Genomic DNA, 18,876 nt, shown 5'->3' on the forward strand with positions numbered 1-18,876 from the left:
GTAGTGGCCGAAGCCGATGTGGTAATCACGTAATTTATGGCCAACGTTAGGGGTGAGAACATTTGCCACGAACGTAGAAAGACAAACTTACTCACAATAACCGTTGTTACTACTATTACCCAAAAAAAAAAAGAAAAAAAAAAGCCTCATGTTTTTTAAGAAACATAATTAAATTTCAATTTGCGCATATAATATACTTAAATTTAAAAAGTTATTCTTTCAGACTTTATTTGTCAAATAAAACCGAAAACAAATATCATAAGAGAAAAAACAAATTATACAATTTAATGTACTTATGTACACACATTTTCTAATTAAAAAAAAAAACATTCACACATTTTACAAATTGTTTACGTAAAACAAGTTAAACATTCCCTTTTAATCCTCGTATAGACAAGTATTTAATATCAATAACACTTGAGACGTTTTCGTTTTCTCCACAACCGCACTTTTACTTCTCTTCCCTTCTCTCCGGCCAAAATAACCGCCCATAAACAATGCTCCGGCTAAGCAACGCCGCTGTAATAACAACCAATGCAATCCTCGCATTGATCGGCCTCGCAACTCTATCTTTCTCCATCTACGTCTTCGTTCACGGTCCATCACAGTGTCAACGCTTCGTTCAAAACCCTCTCATCGTCACAGCGACTCTCCTATTCTTCATCTCTTCCTTAGGTCTTATCGCTGCACTCTACGGTAGCCACATCATCATCACTCTCTACCTTTTTTTCCTCTTCCTCTCCATCCTTCTTCTCCTTGCCCTCTCTGTCTTCATCTTCCTTGTCACCAATCCCACCGCCGGAAAAGCATTTTCCGGCAAAGGAATAGGTCATGCCAAGACCGGAGATCTCCAAAACTGGATCGGGAACCATTTCCTTCGAGGGAAGAACTGGGAAGGGATCACCAAATGTTTGTCTGATTCTAGGGTTTGTAAGAGGTTTGGTCCACAAGACGTTGACTTCGACTCCAAACATCTCTCGAACGTGCAGGTATGTGTATATACATTTCCATGTTTGCAAACTAGACAACAATCTATCAGCGGTTCTTATTTAACAATGTTTTAAAAACGGTTTTTATTTTTATTTTTCTTTCGTTTAGTTTGGTTGTTGTCGACCTCCCATAGAATGTGGGTTCGAATCAAAAAATGCCACGTTCTGGACTGTTCCGGAGACAGCGACTGTGGCGATGGTAGGGGATTGTAAAGCATGGAGTAACACTCAGAGCCAGTTATGTTACGCGTGTGAGTCGTGTAAGGTTGGAGTTTTAAAAGGGGTAAGAAAAAGATGGAGGATTCTTCTCTTGTTTAATCTTCTTCTCATACTTCTCGTCGTGCTTCTTTACTCATGCGGCTGCTGTGTCAGAAACAACAATCGTGTTCCATGGAAGCGCCGGTTCCTCTAAAACTCCTTCCACTTTAATTTGTTTCCTAATTAATTTATTATTTCTTCAATTTTTATTTTGAATATTAATTAGTTGGTGTGATGTTTCTTCTAGTGAAATATAATTGTCTTTGTTATGAATATTGGTTTGACAAAAATAGGTTTTGGTTATGTTAATGTGTGAACAGTGAATGCAATGGGAGGAACCTTCATAATATGTGAGCCTTGCATAATAGACAGCATATTTCAATGTATTCTAATTAATAATATAATTCACGTTTGCTCACACATTTGAGATTGGATACAAATAAATAGAAAAAAGAGTTACATATGTATGTGAATTAATTAACACGTAAAATTGGTTGTGAAGGAGGAAAGAGGCACTTAAAGCAAAAACATTGTTTGAAGATACATTGCCTGATTATACAGTCCGAACAAATCTTGTGGCAACTGTCGTAGTCGGTGACAAGCCCTCCACGTTCTTTTATGGCATCTCTCACTTCTTCACTTAATCTCGTCCTTCTTTCTGATGCTTTATTAGCTACCCACACCTAAGGATATTTATTCATATATAACTACATATGGGTATTATTCAAAATTGTTCTTCAATATGTTTGCATATCTAGGAACTGATGAATGGCTCTAGTCTAGAAAAAATGTTTAGAAACGACTAGAGAAGTCTTTAACAACACGAGGAATCATGGTGTTTAAATATTGACCGATTGAATTTTTTAAAAAATTGATATTATAATAGTTGACTGATATGGACTCACACGAAAGAGACAACAGAATGGGGAGAATACTACTTTGCTCAACACCGTTTCCTCCATTATGTTGATTCCTGTATCTTTCTTTTTTTCTTGTATAATGTAAAGGTAATTTTGATTCATCCTGTACATGAGTATATGATACATAAATATCGTAACGGCAAGCAAGAGATTTGGAAGATTCGTATACACAATTGAGCTGATCGATTTTGACGTCGAATTTACATAGTTGGAAGAAAATTCTTGGTTTGACTAGCCAGGTTTACATCAATATAAACTTGTATATATAAACAGGTTTCTGATTGTTCTTTCAATGAAAGACTTGAGAGTTTCCAGTAAACAAGGAAGAAAGTAGACCCGAATTATATGTAAAAATATGCATTTTAGGAGATTTGAATCTATAACCTTGAACATTTAAAGGTGAATCTTTAACCATTTTGCCACTTTAGTTTTTCTGTCCTAAGAAAAAATGTTAAATATTTATATATATATAAGTTTTCTAAAATTTATAAAAAAATAAAATTAGTTTTTTTTTTTATTATGGTTCGATTGAGTTTGGGTATACCCGAACCCAAACCCGAAAGTATAGAAAACCCGAACGGGTTCTATATGTCTAAACCCGAAAACCCGAACACCCGAACCCGAATGCCCAGGGCTAGAAGAAAGTATCTATTCATTCATACGTTTTATTAATCCGGTGAGACTGAATGGTAGGCCTTGGAAATACCCATCACTCAGTTTTACTGTATTGCTCGAAAAGTTCAGAACAAATGTGAATCGAGAAATAGACCCCAGGATTCAATGACCGAATTATTTTATGTTTCACTCATAAAGTCATAATGATAGAACTTTGATTACTCGTCAAAGTTTGAGAGGAAAGTAGAAACTGAAATCTTTCTTGAAGGGTTAGTTACTTTGGAACCCGATGGATTTTTTAAGAGAATGAGAAATCAATCAAACACTTAACAACTTCACTAATAATCCCAAAGCAACGTTCTGTAAATGTTGTGGGCAAAAGAACAAAAAGTGTCTGGATGAAACCGCAACTTACTTGAGGAAAGTACAAGAAAGAAACAAAAACACATAAGCGACCAGTGATGTTAGGAGCTCGAGTGTCCATGTCGGGTGAAGGAGTAAAGTCGGAATCATGGGAATGATTAGTGAACCGCAGAACCACCCAGCCGCTAATGCTCCAATTCTGCAATCACAAAAACCAAACAGATCATGAAATAACCAGTGACCTTTGAGTTTTTTATTTCAGCAAATTTGATAGGGCCAGGAGTTTTACCCGATTAGACAAGCTCTCCCCAAGCTCTTTGTCTTCTCATTCAGGAAATATATGCACGCAGCCAATGATACCGCCACCTACAAGTCCAGCCAAAGAAATCAGAAACCAGTATATGCAAAACAGAATAAGAAGAGAAACTCATCAACTTTATCTAGGGGTCAAATAGTTTATCCTGTGCTAAGGTATCTAATACATAGATTAGCTGATCAGATCATGCTACACTAGATTGTATAATAAAAAGATTATTAAGGCCATAGTATAAGTAGTAGCAAACCTGAAACGCAGGACCGCCTTCTGCTGAGTTCATGATACTCCAACCACCCATGAAGGCAAAGAGGAAAAGTCTTCTGAATATAGTATCCATGGGAGGCATTTCAACAAAATCAAGAAGAGCCTTGAGCCACGGAGGAGATTCGTCAACTTTCTTCTTCAACCTAGTTTTAAGATTGATCTTAGTCTTCTTCCTTTTAATAAAACTAGACATTAGAAGCTTCTCAAAGGCCCCTTCTATAGATTCTTCGCTTCTCTCATGTCCAGCGTACTGCTGTAAGAGAAAGTTACGAGAAGCCCAGATTTCTTCCTCTGAAGCATATGGACTAACTCCTAAACGTTTGTACGGGTCCCAAACTCTGGTCCGAGGAAACGTGGGGACATTGCCTATACAACAAAGTCATTCAGATACATGAGCGACAACTAGAAAAGCTCAAAGCTTGAGAAAGTGAACTCTACACCAAATCATTCGAATTGTTCCATCAAAAAAGATGAGATTTTTTGGATAAGAAAGTACTAAATCCTAATCGAAACTGACTAAATTGAGGGAGAAGAGAAGACAATACCTCCATACGAAGAATCAAGGGTGCACTTAACGCTTGTGAAGCTTCTTGGAGCATTCCGAAATGGTAAGAGCGATGACTTATTGAAATTTCGTACGAGAGAACTGAAAAAAAAATCAGAAAACAACGATTACATAAGCTCTTAGGAAATCAATTCCTGGGACTTATAGAGACAAACCCTAAAATTTTCCGGCTATGACTGGAACGAAACACCAGCTAATTGCGACGAGTTAATTCAAAATCCCTAAGAAAAGACGAAGAGGGAGAGAGAGAAAGAGAGTAAGATTACAGCTTTGATGGAGCGATGAACGGAGAAGATACAGTAGTACCGGAGAGAAGAAGAGACGAAGACATGGTGGTTCCTCCGCCGGACCAACCCGACGCCGATTTTGAGCTTAGGCTTCAGCTTTAGATGGCGACGTTTTGTGTATATGAAAAGTGAAGATAAGCGTTGCTATCTTGCACCGCCTCGCGTACATTAGTGAACCACTCCTCATCTTTCAGATTTTACGTTTATGTCCATGTATTTAGTAAATTTTCGTATCAACCCCTAAAATTTCCCAAATAGATAATATGACACATCTTAACTGATCACCAACCCACAAGTCAGATTTTTTATATGTTGCGTTTTGGATGCAAATCGTATTTAATCTTCTTCCATTCACTTTGAATGATACAACATTATGGTGCTTTGTTACAATATAAAGTTTTAAACAGAGGAACAGATTTGACATTAAGGGGCAAGGATCTCATTACATGTATATACACAGTAATATCCTCTCTTTATTTATGTGAATTGAGAATCATTTATTATTGATACAGACAATACATGGAATGTGGATTTTACAGCAAAGACTACAAATGTGGTATTTATGTGAATTGGCAAACCAACAATTGGTATTGGAGACCAGTTGCCTCTCATAGCTTTGAGTTTAGTACACCGGTCTGAGTAAGCTGTTGCCTTAGAACTCTTCTCATAACCTTATTTGTGGCTGTCCTCGGTAAAGAAGGCAGAGTCACAACAGATGATACCTGTCAAATGTAAAAACACACACATTAGTCCGGCTACTGTATGAAATCTGAAACCACAAACAACTTATGAACTCTCTTATGTTTGTTGTTTCTGTATAATAATAAACCTTGAACAATGGATTCAGTTTCTTTTGTATCTCAGAGTTGAAGGTTTTCTTCAAGAGTCTCAAATCGTTATTTGATAACTCCTGGCTCTTGAACACAACAGCTATTACGAGCTGTTCAGGACCACCACTTGGAGGAGGAACACCAATGGCTGCTGTCTCCAGAACATTGTCATCAACGCAGTTACACACTCGTTCGATCTCAATAGAACCGACCTGCACAAAAACAATTAACAGGATGTGATTGTGATTGATGATATTGACTCATACAGATTGGTAGGCTGGTGCATATGATACTATATAAGAGTCTCTGCAGTAAGGCTACCTTTATGCCACCAAGATTCATTGTGTCATCAGCACGTCCGTGAGCACGGTAGTGTCCTTTTGAGGTCCGTTCAAATAAATCTCCGTGTCTTCGTAAAATCTATCGAAAAGCAGGTAAGCCACAGACTTAAAACCAATGGAAACCTCTGTATATATATGGCAAGAGTTGGGTTACCTGTCCCTGGAAGGTAGGCATTCCTTCGAAGTAAACTTTGTAGTGATTTCCGTTCAGGAGAGTGGTTGAAGCTCCAAATATGTGCGGGCAAAGAGCCAATTCACCTACTCCCGGTGCGTATGGAGGCTAAAACGAAGAAGAATTAATAAAGATCTGATATCCTTTATACCATAAGATCTTTCAGAAGAAACACTGCATCATCTATGATATCATAAAGTTTCTTACAATTGGATTGCCATCTTCACCGAGAATGAAAAGCTTGCAACCCATGGCAGCTGTGCTAAAAGCAGACAGTGACTGAGGTTGAAGCAAAGAACCTGTGATAAAAGCGCCTCCAATCTCGGTTCCGCCACAATACTCTATTACAGGTTTGTAATGTGCTCTGCTCATCAGCCATAGATACTCATCTACGTTTGAAGCTTCACCAGTGGAACCAAAACAACTGTTGAAAAAGTATCAATATAAAATATTAATGTTACTGCATAGACATATCTTCTTGGCTTCAACAACTACATAAGATGCCACAATATATAACCAAAATAGATAAATTTGTTTCTCAAAGAATAAGTGGTGGCATAAAAACATTAGTTTACTTATTATTCTCAAAACATCTAAGATCCGCGCCACAAATATAATTTAGGCTCAAGAACATTCTGAATATGCACTTTCGGTATTACCGGATTCGTGACCAGTCATAGCCAGAAGTAGAGTTCGAGTTTTGCCATGTCCGGACAATGCTTGGTATCACGCCTAGCACTGATACCTCGGCATCCTAACCCCAGAATATAAACATATGGTAAATTTGATGTTTTAGTTTATTTGTGGAAATATTTGCACAGCCAATCATGCAATGAATCCACAGTCCTTCATAGCTCCCATTTGATGTTTGCACAAAAGATGTTTTTCTTTTGTCCCTTTTATGGTTTTTCTTTCGGTTTAAACTATGAAATTGGCGTACCTGCACAAATTTGGCAAACGCAGGACCAAGAGGTGATCCATTGTATAATCCCATGCAAGCCCCGTTTATCAAAGAAGCATAAACAAGCCATGGACCCATCATCCACCCAAGGTTGGTCGGCCAAGCAATAACATCGCCCCGATGAACATCCAAGTGGCACCAAGCATCAGCAGCAGATTTCAGAGGTGAAATGTTCGTCCATGGAATAGCCTTTGGCTCACCTACACCAGAAATCAAAAACTTGGTAACTTAGCACCCCACATCCTCATCTACATAACATGATGCAGTTTAATTCATTGGTCTACCAGTGGTTCCTGATGAGAAAAGGATGTTTGTGTAAGCTCCAGCTGGTTTCTCTACCGCAACATATTCCACGCCTCTGTTTGAACAATATAGCATATATCATTTCTAAATCCCCAGGAATTTGGAACAGCAAGCTCTAAGTGTTCCTCAAACAATATCATAGGAATTAGATTTCACTTTCAGGACCATCACTTTAGTTGTCACATTAGACCATCATTAACCACAGGAACAGTGTTTTGCAGTTGTTTTCCATTTCTAACTGGAAAGTGAAAGGTGATATGAAGATGTAGTAGACAGTACCTCAAACTTCTTGCATTCCCCAAAAAGTTGTTCCAAGACAAATCCTTCTCACGCAGCTTCGTTCTGCAGCTAGAGCCCCTAGCTGGGACAACAATTGCCAGAGGTGCTTCTGCATCAACGACTCTTCTGCAGAATAGAATAGATAATGTGAGACCAATTTTACAGCCAACATCTTGAAATAAAACCAGTCATGTTGGATTACTAAAATTTCACCTATAGAGGGGAATACTTTTATCACCACGAATGATCACATCCTGCAAAGAATTATAATGAAAACTTAAAAATCTTAAATAAGATGAGTAGAAACCATGTTATATGCTGCTTTTTATACACAGTGACCATTACAATAATTGAAACAAAGTGGCTTTTTCCAGCTAGGCTATTTAACTGTTTATAAATCACCTAACAACCGTTCATATTTTGGCAACAACTTTAACTAAATTCCAAAGGCAAACGCAAACAGTTCATCACTGAAACCATCACATCACACTATAAAATAGCTTAACAACAAAGAGTGCACCTTCATAATCCATCCACCAAAGAATCATTATAAAATTTACCTGAGTAAAGATGGCTTTAGCTTTTGAAATTTTAAGCCGCGTTGATATTTCACGAGGAGAGAAACTATCGGCAATGGAAACAACCACATGGCCAGCTAAGACAATGGCAAGGTATATGATCACAGAGTCAACATTCATAGGCATATCAACAGCAATCGCTGACTCGTCCTCCAAATCCAAAGCACTAAGAGCATGTGCAACCAACCTACACATCATACAACACTAGTTCTGCATGATTTTATATATATAGAAAGAAAACATAACATAAAAAAGTTTCCTTTTTTAACAAACAAAAGACCACACAAGGATGAGAATTTTCATACCAGACATGTGATCGTAACTCGAGAAGTGTCATAGTATTAACAGGAAGATCATCGCTTCCTTCGTCACGCCATCGAATCACAACATCATCCAACCTTCTCTTGAAACCATGAGTCAAACAATTTCTAGCAGGATTCAAGTAAGCACCAGGAAGCCAATTACCACCAGGATTTACTCCAGATGTATCTTTCTCTAATATACACTTAGGAGGTACAGAGAACACTATGTTTAACTCATCCAGCACAATTTTCCAATACACCTGATCCAAAAAACATATAATCAAAACCTGATTCATAAACATCAAAAGCTATTTTAAAAAAAAAAAAAAAAAAAAAAAGGTTAATTAACCTCAGGATTTGATACAGAGAATTCTTGAAAAGTGGAGAAACTCGAAACAGGGTTCTTGTAATCATCACCTAACAACACTTTGCCACGCCTTTTTAGTAACTTTCCTACGTTAGTTGAAGAAGCAACCTTCCTAAAATATACAATTTCCAATACATCAAATAAAGAATCTGTAAGTAAGACGGAGAAAAATCATCAATTCATATAGTTAAAGTAAAACATACGGGTCGGGTATCCAAGAGGGTGGGTCGGGTCCGAAGTCTTTGTAGCAACCGTAATACAACATCTGGTGAAAAGAGAAAGGGAGGTCAGGATGCAAGATCCGCCGAGAAACCTGAACCCATAACTCAACCGGCGTGGCGGAACAACGGAGAATCTCGTGGAGATCATTGAGAACCTTCTCGGAGACATCTCCGGAGATACCTAGAGCTTCGATGTCGGATTTGGTGATTGAATTTAGGGATTTGTACGTCATTTTTTCTTTTTAATAAGGAGAGGAGAGCTAAACAAATAATGAATGTGAATGATTCAAAACTGAGAGTGGCAGAGAGGAGTGAGTGGCAAAATTGTCCACGTAATATAAAGAGAGCTCGTGATTGCCACGTGTCAATCTGGTTTTGATCTCTGAGACTGACAAGTTTGTTTTTTTGCTCTTTACACGTCTGAATGTGTCTCTGATCATCATCTTCTTCTTGAATCTTGATGGGAGTTACAAGTTGTTGTGAATCTTTTTATTGATTTCAGTCTATATACATAAATTGGTTGCTTTTATATATCATGATGTTATGTATCTACGAATTGGTTTCAGTCTATATACATTATGTAGTTGAACTCTCTGACATGCACCTTTTTTTTTTTCTTTTCTTTTCTCTTTCGCACTTTTAATCATTATCTTTGTATTTTAGTTATGATGTTTTTCTCTAGATACGACTCTCATCAAAATTGGATTGTATGAATCGGGTAGTGTTTTAGATTTGAGTGGTATTTGCATTTATAAGTGTTTTCAAACTTTATACGTATGTTGTGGGTTTTTTTCTTTTTCACATTATTGAAAGCACTAAAACTAAACTCCAATAAACTTTTTCTAGTTCGACCATTTTTAAAGTGGGATATTCGGTTAATGGGTAAATGGGGAGCTGACAAAGCTCACTTTAAGATAAAGCTAAAGCCACAGACCTACCAAGATGGTCCAAAAATGCCTAGATGCAACTATGAGAAATTTAGTCCAAATCTAGGAGCTATCTATCCTCAGTTTACGTCTTTATCCCAAACTCTTCCTACCATTACATGCCAACACCCATCCCGCTTTATTTGGTCATGTTTTCTTCTAAGTTCTAACTCTTATTATACATGATCTTCAGGTTTTGCTAAACTTACTTCAGTTTGATTTCATCTGTCTTTTTTTTTTACTAGTTCCACATATATATGATCATCAGTGCAAAACACAAGTAATTATCAAAAGATATATATCTCTCAAAGTTGAGAAAAAAAGGAATTTAAAACAAGATTTTTTTATAGACTATTATGTATCCTCTTGTTTGTTTTCAGTCGGAGCTAGGAAGGAACTTGGTTCCGGATCTAGTGCCGAATCTAGAAGCTGCTGGGATAATCCGCGATGGAGACAAGACTTGTGCGAACGAGAAGTTGTATGAATCAGTGCCTAACCGGCTCTGCATCCATCCTCTGCCACCAGAGAATCCATCTGTCACAATATAGCAATTCTTGAACCCGAGAACCTTTAACGTTTTCGCCACTATCTTAGCCGAATCCGAGTACCTTACACGCCCAAAAAAAGACCGGTTAAAGATGAATCTTTTTGGTTTAACAAGTCTTGTAAAGAGCAAATAAACAAAGCTCACGAGTCCAAGATGATAATATTGGAGCCTTTGTTGATTCTCTTGAGGTACGAAATCTTCAATGCAGCTATCTCTGCTTCAACCCTTTTCGAGCTCCTCACAATTCCTTTTACTTTGTTCGGTAGTTCTTCTAATCTGATCATCACAAAAACAATAGTTTTGTGTTTCTTTCATTTCAAAATTTTAGGGTATAGAAACACACAAAAAGAACGTTCAAAGGTAAACAAACACTTACGGAATGGCGATCACACGGTTCTTAGCATTTGAAGGAAGCCTTGGAATCCCAGCTTTCTCCTTTTCTTTCTCTGATCTTATATCCACCATTAAGTAGTTCTTGGAACAGAGAAGATCAAGTGTTTGAGCCGGCGTGAGATCACCTTCATTCAAAACATGTTAATTCTCAACCTTTTCCTATGCTGAATTATATACTCTATATCCCTAAAAAAATACAACACTAATATAAATAACCAATAACATTTGTGACACTATTCACAAACTTAATCATGTTTGCCTCAAGATGATCTCTATGGAGTATGAAGCTAAAAGATGAGGTACCTTTGTATCCACGGAAGTTAAAAGATATTGCAGACCAAACAGGAGGGAGAAGAAGGTAAGCAATAAACGCAGCACCCGCGGCAACAACAATGACACTAGGATCAGTTGAAGAAATCGTCTCCATGGTTGATGAAGCAATCGGCTTAGCATCTTCAATTGCTTTTGTTGTCTGTTGTGCTACATCTGTTACTGTCTACATACCCAAGCAAAAACAACACTTAAAAACCATTTTAAACACTTATCCCCAAAAACCTAAATTGCTAACTTCTCCTACAAAAAATTTGAATGTTGATAAAAAAAATCTGACCTTTGCAGCATTAAAGACAGGCTCGGAATCAAAACCAGAGCTCTGCATTGCTTCTTGAGCTTTCTTTGAAGCTTCTGAGAAAGCAGGAGAGGCAAGCTTTATAGCTTCTTCACCAGCTTGTTTTGCAATGGGCAAAGCAGTGTCCAAAGCTGGTTTAAGAGCATCTCCTACTACTTGGAACACACGCTGCGTTGCATCAAAAACACTCGAACCAGTTTCTTGAACTTGGTTGATTGTTTTCTCCACCTGTTTAAGACAAGAACTTTCGTTAACAAAGAAGGATACGATTTGGCCATTACAAGACAGAGGTAAAAAAATTAATTAAGTGAGATTGTTATTATACTTCAGTGAGAGAGGAGACGATTTGGTCCTTGGAAATGGAAACAGCAGCTTTGGCTTCATGAGGAGGAGATGCAAAGAGAGATAACAGAGAGATTGAAGTTGATGTAGGAAGTGAAACAGAGATTTGTCTCACTGTCTTCTTACAAGACGTAGAAGAAGAAGGAAGAGTGAGTTTTGCAGATACTGAAGACTTCATTGCCATCTCCGCCATAGCCATGGTTTCTCTCCGCCACAAATTGTCAAATCAATGCGACAGAGAAACAGACAAAGACACTCGTAATACTTCTCTTCAATGTTGTCTGCAAAACTGTTTCTTCAGATTTTTCTAAAAGATTGATTATAAGTAAATTGAGGTTTCTGGTTAAGATTGAACAAAGGGAGATTTGAAGATGGTTTCTGATTGGTCAGACTTATCCTACGTGGCAATTTGTGGTGCTAAGCTTAGCCATTCGTTGCCGATCCAGAACCCAACCGAATCATTTGTTTTTGTATGTGTAGTACAAGAATTTTATTGTTACAGTAATACCAAAGGTTGTACTACATAATAATAACATTAACAACAAAGATGATTACAATGAAACATTAGAAAACAAACATACAAATAAAATTAGGAAAAATATGAGCGCAAGTTTTGTAAAGAAGTGTAGGGCTGTAAACAAAGGAACTGTCTCTGTCTGTATTAGCCGCCTCTTTGAACAATATGTTCCATCAATTTTGCTTAGATTCTTTTCTTCTGGTTCCTGTGTTCCCATGACTGAAGGAAGATGCCAGATCACTAGCTCCATAACATTTACAAATAAAATATAGTTCCCCCATAATGTATAGTAGTACCATAACAACAAGACCTTTACAACAAACAAGCTAACATATTAGCAATAGATGATTCACCAATTAAACTACCAAACTCCATGTTTAAAGAAACTCAAATCCGGGTTTCCATGATGCTGGTTCATTGGTTTCACCACGCCACTATGCTATATTGCTATTAAGTTCATGTTTTGTTCCACCATCATCATAAACGCTATATATAAGAACAACACTATTTCTCTGGAATCTGAGAAACAAGTCTTGATCTTGAAAAAGAACACGATTCTACTTTGCTTACCTAATATGAAAACGGAATCATGTTACCATTTGAAGTTTGCTCCAAGGAAATATTTAAACCCACGAGCTGAGGAATCCATTCACTTCACAAGATTCCTTCACCTTTTTTTTTTTCTGTCCTGCCAAAAAAGGGAAAAGAGAACACATATATGACTAACAACTAAAAGTGTCTTTCTCAACAGATAGACGACGCTGACACATGAAAGTTCTCGGGAGTGAATTTGATTCTTCTTGAACATCCACTTGCATAATAAATAGTAATTGCTTCAATACAGATTCTAATGATGCAAAAATAATCAAGAAGCAGCATGACTCTCTGGACTGTTATTTATTATGACCACTTGGATCCTGATTAAAAGGGTTATTAGGCTATTTGGATTGCGCAATGTACCAAAGTTTTGGAGTAGTTTACACCGCTGGTTTGTTGTGAATATCGTATCACCAGAGTCAACATAGTAATGCAAAAGCAAGTGAAGCAAGCAAAAAGCACACAATGCATTAAGAAAACGAGAGATCAGAGCAAACCTGGTCAGGCCAAAAAAAACAAAAAAAAAAACAGGAACAAAATCGATATATACGGTATCTGCAAACTCGAATTAGTTGGCCTCCAAGGCTCAACGGAAAAAAAAAACATTAGCTAGGTGGAACTCAAACCTTAATACATGTTAAACCAAAAGTAAAAACTGCATCAATAATCATCATCATCAGGACTATTGTTCAAAAACAGATCAAGAGAAGAATTAAGTTACCAACATTATATATCATTAACCTGTAGAGGGAAAAAAAAGTAGAAAAAACAAAACTGAAATTGTACCCGAAAATTATCATAAAAACAGAAGAGACACATGGTAGGATTTTAAGATAAGTGTATAAGTCAAAGTATGAAGACATGATAGACTAGGAATGAAGTACACCTACAAAAAAAAAAAAAAAAAAAACATTATGAATGATTTGTTACCCAAAACAAAAATAAAACAAACAGACTCATTTATCTTTACTTGATTCCATTACCAATTATATTTGAGACAAAAATTTTTAAAAAAGGTTATAAGATTTAGAATCCAAAATCTTGTTTCTTCTAATGCTTTCTGAGAGCATTGAAGTAGATAGATAGATTATTAAACAAATGATCAGGGTAGAGCAAGCGCTGGATGCAGAGGTTTATCGATCGATTCGTGCTTTCGATGTAACTCTCTTTTTTTTTTTTCTTTAACATCGAAATTAAACAAAAGAATTTCCCAGGAATTGATCGATGAACCGCTGCCTCCAGCGACTTCAGTACTCTTCAATCATTCCTAAACAAACAAAAAAATAATTGACAGATCTGAGAGGGGTGATGAACACAAATCATTGATCTCAAGAAAAGATAAAAATATACAACAGAGGTAGAGATAGTAGATGCAGAGTTATTATTTACGAGCTCGTATATATAATATAGAAAGAGAGAGAGAAGCCTGGTTGGTTACAATTACAAATTACAAAACATATACATGTAGTACATTACATGCATGTGAGAGTATAACTTGGAAACAATATAAAAGTTTGTAGAAAAGTGAAAGAATCTTGATGACTCACCGTTTTGCCGTACAAATTTATCATCCTCGTCTTTTGTCCTTTTGGTCTTTTTTTTTTTTTTTTTTTTTTACTTTTATCAAAGTGAGATGAAATTAAATAATTTTCAATGGGGAACATTTTAGGATGTTCTTAGAGTAAAATATTATGAAATAATCTAAGATCAGTAGTTAAGATCTTTAGTTAAAAAATTAATTATTGGGAGAACATGTTTAAGATCATAAGATTTAATAATATAATATTCTTAAATATATTACATTTATAAAAACTGTAAAAATAACATTTAAATTGCAAACTTATAAAACTTGTACTAAATTTCAAAATACAATACCAAATTTTTATGAAACCAAAAAAAACATTAAAGATTAAAAAAAACAAACAAACATATTACTTAATTAAAACAAACATACATTTTATTTAATTAATACATAGTTTAAATCAAATCCTCTTTTAATTTGTGAAAAATTGTTTGCAAAAAATTGTATCCAATCACAGCTTGCCACGTCAGCTTAGAACTGAGCCTAGATCAGTTCTACATCAAGAATTAGACAACATGTTCTTATGCGACTATTCATTATATTTATAATTTTAATGGGCTAAGAACACACTAAATGTTCCCCCATTGCGGATGGCCTTTCTCTTGAAACTCCTTTTTGTTTAGTCTTCTTCTTTTTTATTACTGTTTTATACATTATCTTTTTATCATGTAGATATTTTCATTTCTTCTATTTTCTAACTTGGAAAATGATTTCTATTTTGAAGTGGCTGGGAAATTGGCAGATATAACCCAAAAGCAAACTTTAATTAAGTGGCTGACTATTCTAACTATAACCCTCTTATATTCTATATATTTTTTATAATAATGACAATGCTATCCCTAGTACATAATCAACAGTTATTAACACATTCTCCCTCTCACCTTATATTCACGTACACCCTTATTTCTATTATGTACATATATTTTATTTTCTCTTTTCTTTTTCTTTCTTTATCCTTTAATTTTTCTCATTCATATATTTCTATTTATCTGTTTATATAGTTTGCAATAAAATTTATTTATTTCTGGATTACACAATCTCACTTCAAAAACAAACTTTTTTTTAGTTTATCTAACAATTACATTTTTTTTAAACGAACAATTTTAACTCACTATATAACAATATAATAAAATTATTTGTAATATGTAGAACACAACAACATTCTATTTCATGTTTTATTTTTAAAATTTCATTCTCAATTTTTGAGCCATATTTATATTGCATAATTACAAAATTTAAATTATAATTAGAAGTATGCAAAATATTTATATATTATTATTTTTAGCGTTTAATTTGGTTGTTGGGGTTGACAATATTATATCCTTTAGGGTATATTGTTTATATTCAATATGCGTTGGATTCGAATATTTGAGTTCTCTATGTTGTATCATTTAGGGTATATAGTACTTTTAGTTAAGCAAATATTCAACTCAATATATTAGATTTTATATGACTTGTTTCATACTTTTCATTTTATTTTATTTTATTACTTCAATCTATTTTTGTAAAAACGTTTCATTCTATACTATTTAGTTTTGTTCTATACTATTTCATTTAAGTGTGGTAAACAAACACTATTCTATGTATTTTATGATATATATTTTTAACTTTGTTGTGCGTTTAAGTCATTAGTTTGGGTTCTCTATATTGTATCACTTAGGGTATAACGTTTTCTTTACGAGATCACTATCATCACCATGCCGTCTACTACCACCATATTACCATCACCACCACTTACGTTTTATTAAACGTTCTATACTATATAATTTCATTATATAATATTTTGGATAGACAAATATTATTTACTTTTCTAAAATATTTACATCCTATTAAAAAATATAATTATGTTTGATACAGAAAAGCACTAAAGAATTTGTTAGAAATACTCTTTTTGGCATACCTCTTTTCAAAAATGTCCCCTTTTTGAATATTTTAATTTTTGCCCTCTTTTATACAATTAACCTATATTAAATTAGTTTTTAAAATTTGTTTTTTTAGATTTGGGTTCCTAATTTACATTTAGGGTATAGTTTTAAAGGGATAGAGTTTACTATTTGGGATTTAAGGTTTATAATTTTGTCATTTTATATATCAAAAAGGGGTATTTTTGAAAATTGATACCAGCAAAGAGTATTTTTGAAAAGTAACATAGAAAAAAGAGTATTTTTGAAAATCCTCAAAACACTCTAATATTTTTTTTAAGATTTGAAACATCGAATCATTTTTTTAAAAGAGATATATTAAAAGAAAACATAAAAGAGTAAAACATATTTTATTAAAATAAAAAAATACATAAATGAAGTAGTCACTATACAAAATAACTCAGCAACTTCCACACACCAAAGCGCGCGTTCATGGCACGTCTGTCCCTTTTGGTAATCTTATCATGGAGTCATGGTCATTGCCTTAATTTCTTACATTAGATGGCTATATTCTTTGTCTATTTTTTTATTTTAGTTACTGGGCAAATTCGCCCTTTATCAAAGTCTATGATTGACAGACTAATGAGATGAAATTAAATAATTTTCAATGGGGAACATATTAGGATGTTCTTAGAGTAAAATATTATGAAATAATCTAAGATCAGTAGTTAAGATCTTTAGTTAAAAAATTAATTATTGGGAGAACATGTTTAAGATCATAAGATTTAATAATATAATATTCTTAAACATATTACATTTATAAAAACTGTAAAAATAACATTTAAATTGCAAACTTATAAAACTTGTACTAAAATTCAAAATACAATACCAAATTTTTATGAAACCAAAAAAAAACATTAAAGATTAAAAAAAACAAACAAACATATTACTTAATTAAAACAAACATACATTTTATTTAATTAATACATAGTTTAAATCAAATCCTCTTTTAATTTGTGAAAAATTGTTTGCAAAAAATTGTATCCAATCACAGCTTGCCACGTCAGCTTAGAACTGAGCCTAAATCAGTTCTACATCAAGAATTGGACAACATGTTCTTATGCGACTATTCATTATATTTATAATTTTAATGGGCTAAGAACACACTAAATGTTCCCCCATTGCGGATGGCCTTTCTCTTGAAACTCCTTTTTGTTTAGTCTTCTTCTTTTTTATTACTGTTTTATACATTATCTTTTTATCATGTAGATATTTTCATTTCTTCTATTTTCTAGCTTGGAAAATGATTTCTATTTTGAAGTGAGACGTGCCACCTTATTTAATACAAGCAAGAGTAGGTTTTCTCGGTATAAATGGAAAAATTATATCAAGCGGATTAGTCGTATCAGACAGAACAAAAACGAATCAAAATAATTCCAATGGTACAAGAATTAAACTGATCTCTCATACTCATATAATAAGATGATGAATGGTAATTGTTTCTTTTAGCTCCGTGTCTCGAGCATTGATTAACTGTGTTCAATTCAAATCTTTATATCTTTCAACAATTTGACTTAACCGTTATAGGAACAAGAACTGAACAAAACACTATAAACAAAATATAGAGGATAAACTTTCATAGCATCACACACTCAGCGCTGGAACCCTCAACAACAAAGCCAATACATTTATCCCAAACCATTACACTACCCATGATTTCTCATAATATACAACACAAATAAAGTCGTAAAGAGGTGTCTTCCTCTCATAATAGAAGTCAAGGTTCAATCTATTTGAGAGGTATTATGGCTTCATAATTGGAGATTTCGTTTACTGCAAGGTGGACGCGTTATTAATAATGCAATTGGATTTCATAATCATCCAATTGCATTATTAATATAAAAATGACAAAAAATGTAATAGATAAACAAAAATATCAAATATAAAATTTTTAATTTCAAAACTTCATGAAGTCAAAATCATTATCAAAGATAAGAATCATCCATTCAAAAACATTTAAAAAAAAAAAACAAAAAAAAACCATCATGCGCAGCATAGTAATAGACTCAAGACACATCATTCACTATGCAAAACAAGTACTTAGCTTATTTGATTCTTTTGTATAAATTGAAAATAATGTTAGCTTATTTGATTGTTTTGTATAAATTGAAAATAATGTTATGTTGAAGACATATCGAAACTTAGCGAGAGATTTGATTGACTATGGATCAGGCTTGACATATCTTGAGCCTATTGATCTCACTTGTGTAACTCCTTAGTTTGGTGAGTCCTTTTGTACACAACTAGAATCAATATTAGTTAGTCTGACATTATCACATACCACACATGGGAAAACAGCTAAAATCAATCCCAACTATTTGCCAAACGCTTTTTTATACCTAAACTTCAAGACCCTGCAAATAACAACCTGAACTATATTAAAATTCAAATTTGCCTAAACTATATAAAATGTTGTCAATTTCAACTTTTGTTCGAACAATGTTAAATTAGAGTTTAACGATGTTGAGTCAGACGATATGTGGCATCCACA

The 18,876-nt window shown here is 34.4% G+C and overlaps 4 protein-coding genes and 1 long non-coding RNA gene across 6 annotated transcripts; 1 reads left to right on the plus strand and 4 right to left on the minus strand.

Annotated features, from left to right (window-relative positions):
• The first annotated feature begins 408 nt into the window (after positions 1–408).
• LOC104770654 (tetraspanin-12) lies at positions 409–1,550 on the plus strand. Its single transcript, XM_010495112.2, has 2 exons — positions 409–989; positions 1,099–1,550. Exons 1-2 carry the CDS (start codon positions 498–500, stop codon positions 1,399–1,401), a joined length of 795 nt encoding a protein of 264 aa, XP_010493414.1. The 5' UTR covers positions 409–497; the 3' UTR covers positions 1,402–1,550.
• Positions 1,551–3,096: 1,546 nt separating this feature from the next.
• On the minus strand, positions 3,097–4,812 carry LOC109124582 (protein CHAPERONE-LIKE PROTEIN OF POR1, chloroplastic). The gene is made up of 5 exons (XM_010495113.3): positions 4,557–4,812; positions 4,271–4,371; positions 3,709–4,091; positions 3,435–3,511; positions 3,097–3,344 (listed from the first exon to the last, which is right to left on the minus strand). The coding sequence occupies exons 1-5, from the start codon at positions 4,619–4,621 to the stop codon at positions 3,194–3,196; spliced, it is 777 nt and encodes a 258-aa protein (XP_010493415.1). The 5' UTR covers positions 4,622–4,812; the 3' UTR covers positions 3,097–3,193.
• A 162-nt stretch (positions 4,813–4,974) lies between these two features.
• On the minus strand, positions 4,975–9,484 carry LOC104770656 (putative acyl-activating enzyme 17, peroxisomal). 2 transcript variants are annotated; one of them, XM_087505500.1, is made up of 14 exons: positions 8,914–9,484; positions 8,693–8,822; positions 8,347–8,603; positions 8,024–8,228; positions 7,677–7,717; positions 7,464–7,589; positions 7,166–7,239; positions 6,861–7,081; positions 6,580–6,674; positions 6,128–6,344; positions 5,903–6,028; positions 5,729–5,827; positions 5,407–5,619; positions 4,975–5,299 (listed from the first exon to the last, which is right to left on the minus strand). In XM_087505500.1, exons 1-14 carry the CDS (start codon positions 9,162–9,164, stop codon positions 5,186–5,188), a joined length of 2,169 nt encoding a protein of 722 aa, XP_087361626.1. In that variant the 5' UTR covers positions 9,165–9,484; the 3' UTR covers positions 4,975–5,185. The 2 variants fall into 2 exon arrangements, 1 of the variants encoding a protein (XP_087361626.1); XR_015593206.1 differs by lacking the exon at positions 6,580–6,674 and having other exon boundaries at positions 8,914–9,474.
• Positions 9,485–9,763: 279 nt separating this feature from the next.
• LOC104770657 (calcium sensing receptor, chloroplastic) lies at positions 9,764–12,375 on the minus strand. The gene is made up of 6 exons (XM_010495116.3): positions 11,751–12,375; positions 11,408–11,653; positions 11,101–11,293; positions 10,781–10,922; positions 10,549–10,680; positions 9,764–10,465 (listed from the first exon to the last, which is right to left on the minus strand). Exons 1-6 carry the CDS (start codon positions 11,964–11,966, stop codon positions 10,234–10,236), a joined length of 1,161 nt encoding a protein of 386 aa, XP_010493418.1. The 5' UTR covers positions 11,967–12,375; the 3' UTR covers positions 9,764–10,233.
• Positions 12,376–13,680: 1,305 nt separating this feature from the next.
• Positions 13,681–13,999, minus strand: LOC147918784 (uncharacterized). Its single transcript, XR_015593207.1, has 2 exons — positions 13,865–13,999; positions 13,681–13,767 (listed from the first exon to the last, which is right to left on the minus strand). It is a non-coding gene; the product is annotated as an uncharacterized LOC147918784 (long non-coding RNA).
• Positions 14,000–18,876: the final 4,877 nt, after the last annotated feature.

This window comes from Camelina sativa, chromosome 20 (assembly GCF_030686135.1).
Source record: "Camelina sativa cultivar CO46 ecotype springtype chromosome 20, ASM3068613v1".
Lineage (NCBI taxonomy): Eukaryota > Viridiplantae > Streptophyta > Magnoliopsida > Brassicales > Brassicaceae > Camelina > Camelina sativa.

What these genes read in the sequence shown, in the direction of transcription:
- LOC104770654 (XM_010495112.2), top strand. Translation starts at nt 498, where the DNA reads ATGCTCCGGCTAAGCAACGCCGCTGTAATAACAACCAATGCAATCCTC. An exon ending in AACATCTCTCGAACGTGCAG is followed by an intron (nt 990 to 1,098) that starts GTATGTGTATAT and finishes TCTTTCGTTTAG; the next exon opens with TTTGGTTGTTGTCGACCTCC.
- LOC104770657 (XM_010495116.3), bottom strand. Translation starts at nt 11,966, where the DNA reads ATGGCTATGGCGGAGATGGCAATGAAGTCTTCAGTATCTGCAAAACTC. An exon ending in TCGTCTCCTCTCTCACTGAA is followed by an intron (nt 11,654 to 11,750) that starts GTATAATAACAA and finishes TGTCTTAAACAG; the next exon opens with GTGGAGAAAACAATCAACCA. An exon ending in AATATTATCATCTTGGACTC is followed by an intron (nt 10,466 to 10,548) that starts GTGAGCTTTGTT and finishes TGGGCGTGTAAG; the next exon opens with GTACTCGGATTCGGCTAAGA.
- LOC109124582 (XM_010495113.3), bottom strand. Translation starts at nt 4,621, where the DNA reads ATGTCTTCGTCTCTTCTTCTCTCCGGTACTACTGTATCTTCTCCGTTC. An exon ending in TTCATCGCTCCATCAAAGCT is followed by an intron (nt 4,372 to 4,556) that starts GTAATCTTACTC and finishes TTTTTTTTTCAG; the next exon opens with TTCTCTCGTACGAAATTTCA. An exon ending in GGGAGAGCTTGTCTAATCGG is followed by an intron (nt 3,345 to 3,434) that starts GTAAAACTCCTG and finishes TTGTGATTGCAG; the next exon opens with AATTGGAGCATTAGCGGCTG.
- LOC104770656 (XM_087505500.1), bottom strand. Translation starts at nt 9,164, where the DNA reads ATGACGTACAAATCCCTAAATTCAATCACCAAATCCGACATCGAAGCT. An exon ending in TTTCTCATCAGGAACCACTG is followed by an intron (nt 7,082 to 7,165) that starts GTAGACCAATGA and finishes TTTCTGGTGTAG; the next exon opens with GTGAGCCAAAGGCTATTCCA. An exon ending in AACTGAATCCATTGTTCAAG is followed by an intron (nt 5,300 to 5,406) that starts GTTTATTATTAT and finishes TACATTTGACAG; the next exon opens with GTATCATCTGTTGTGACTCT.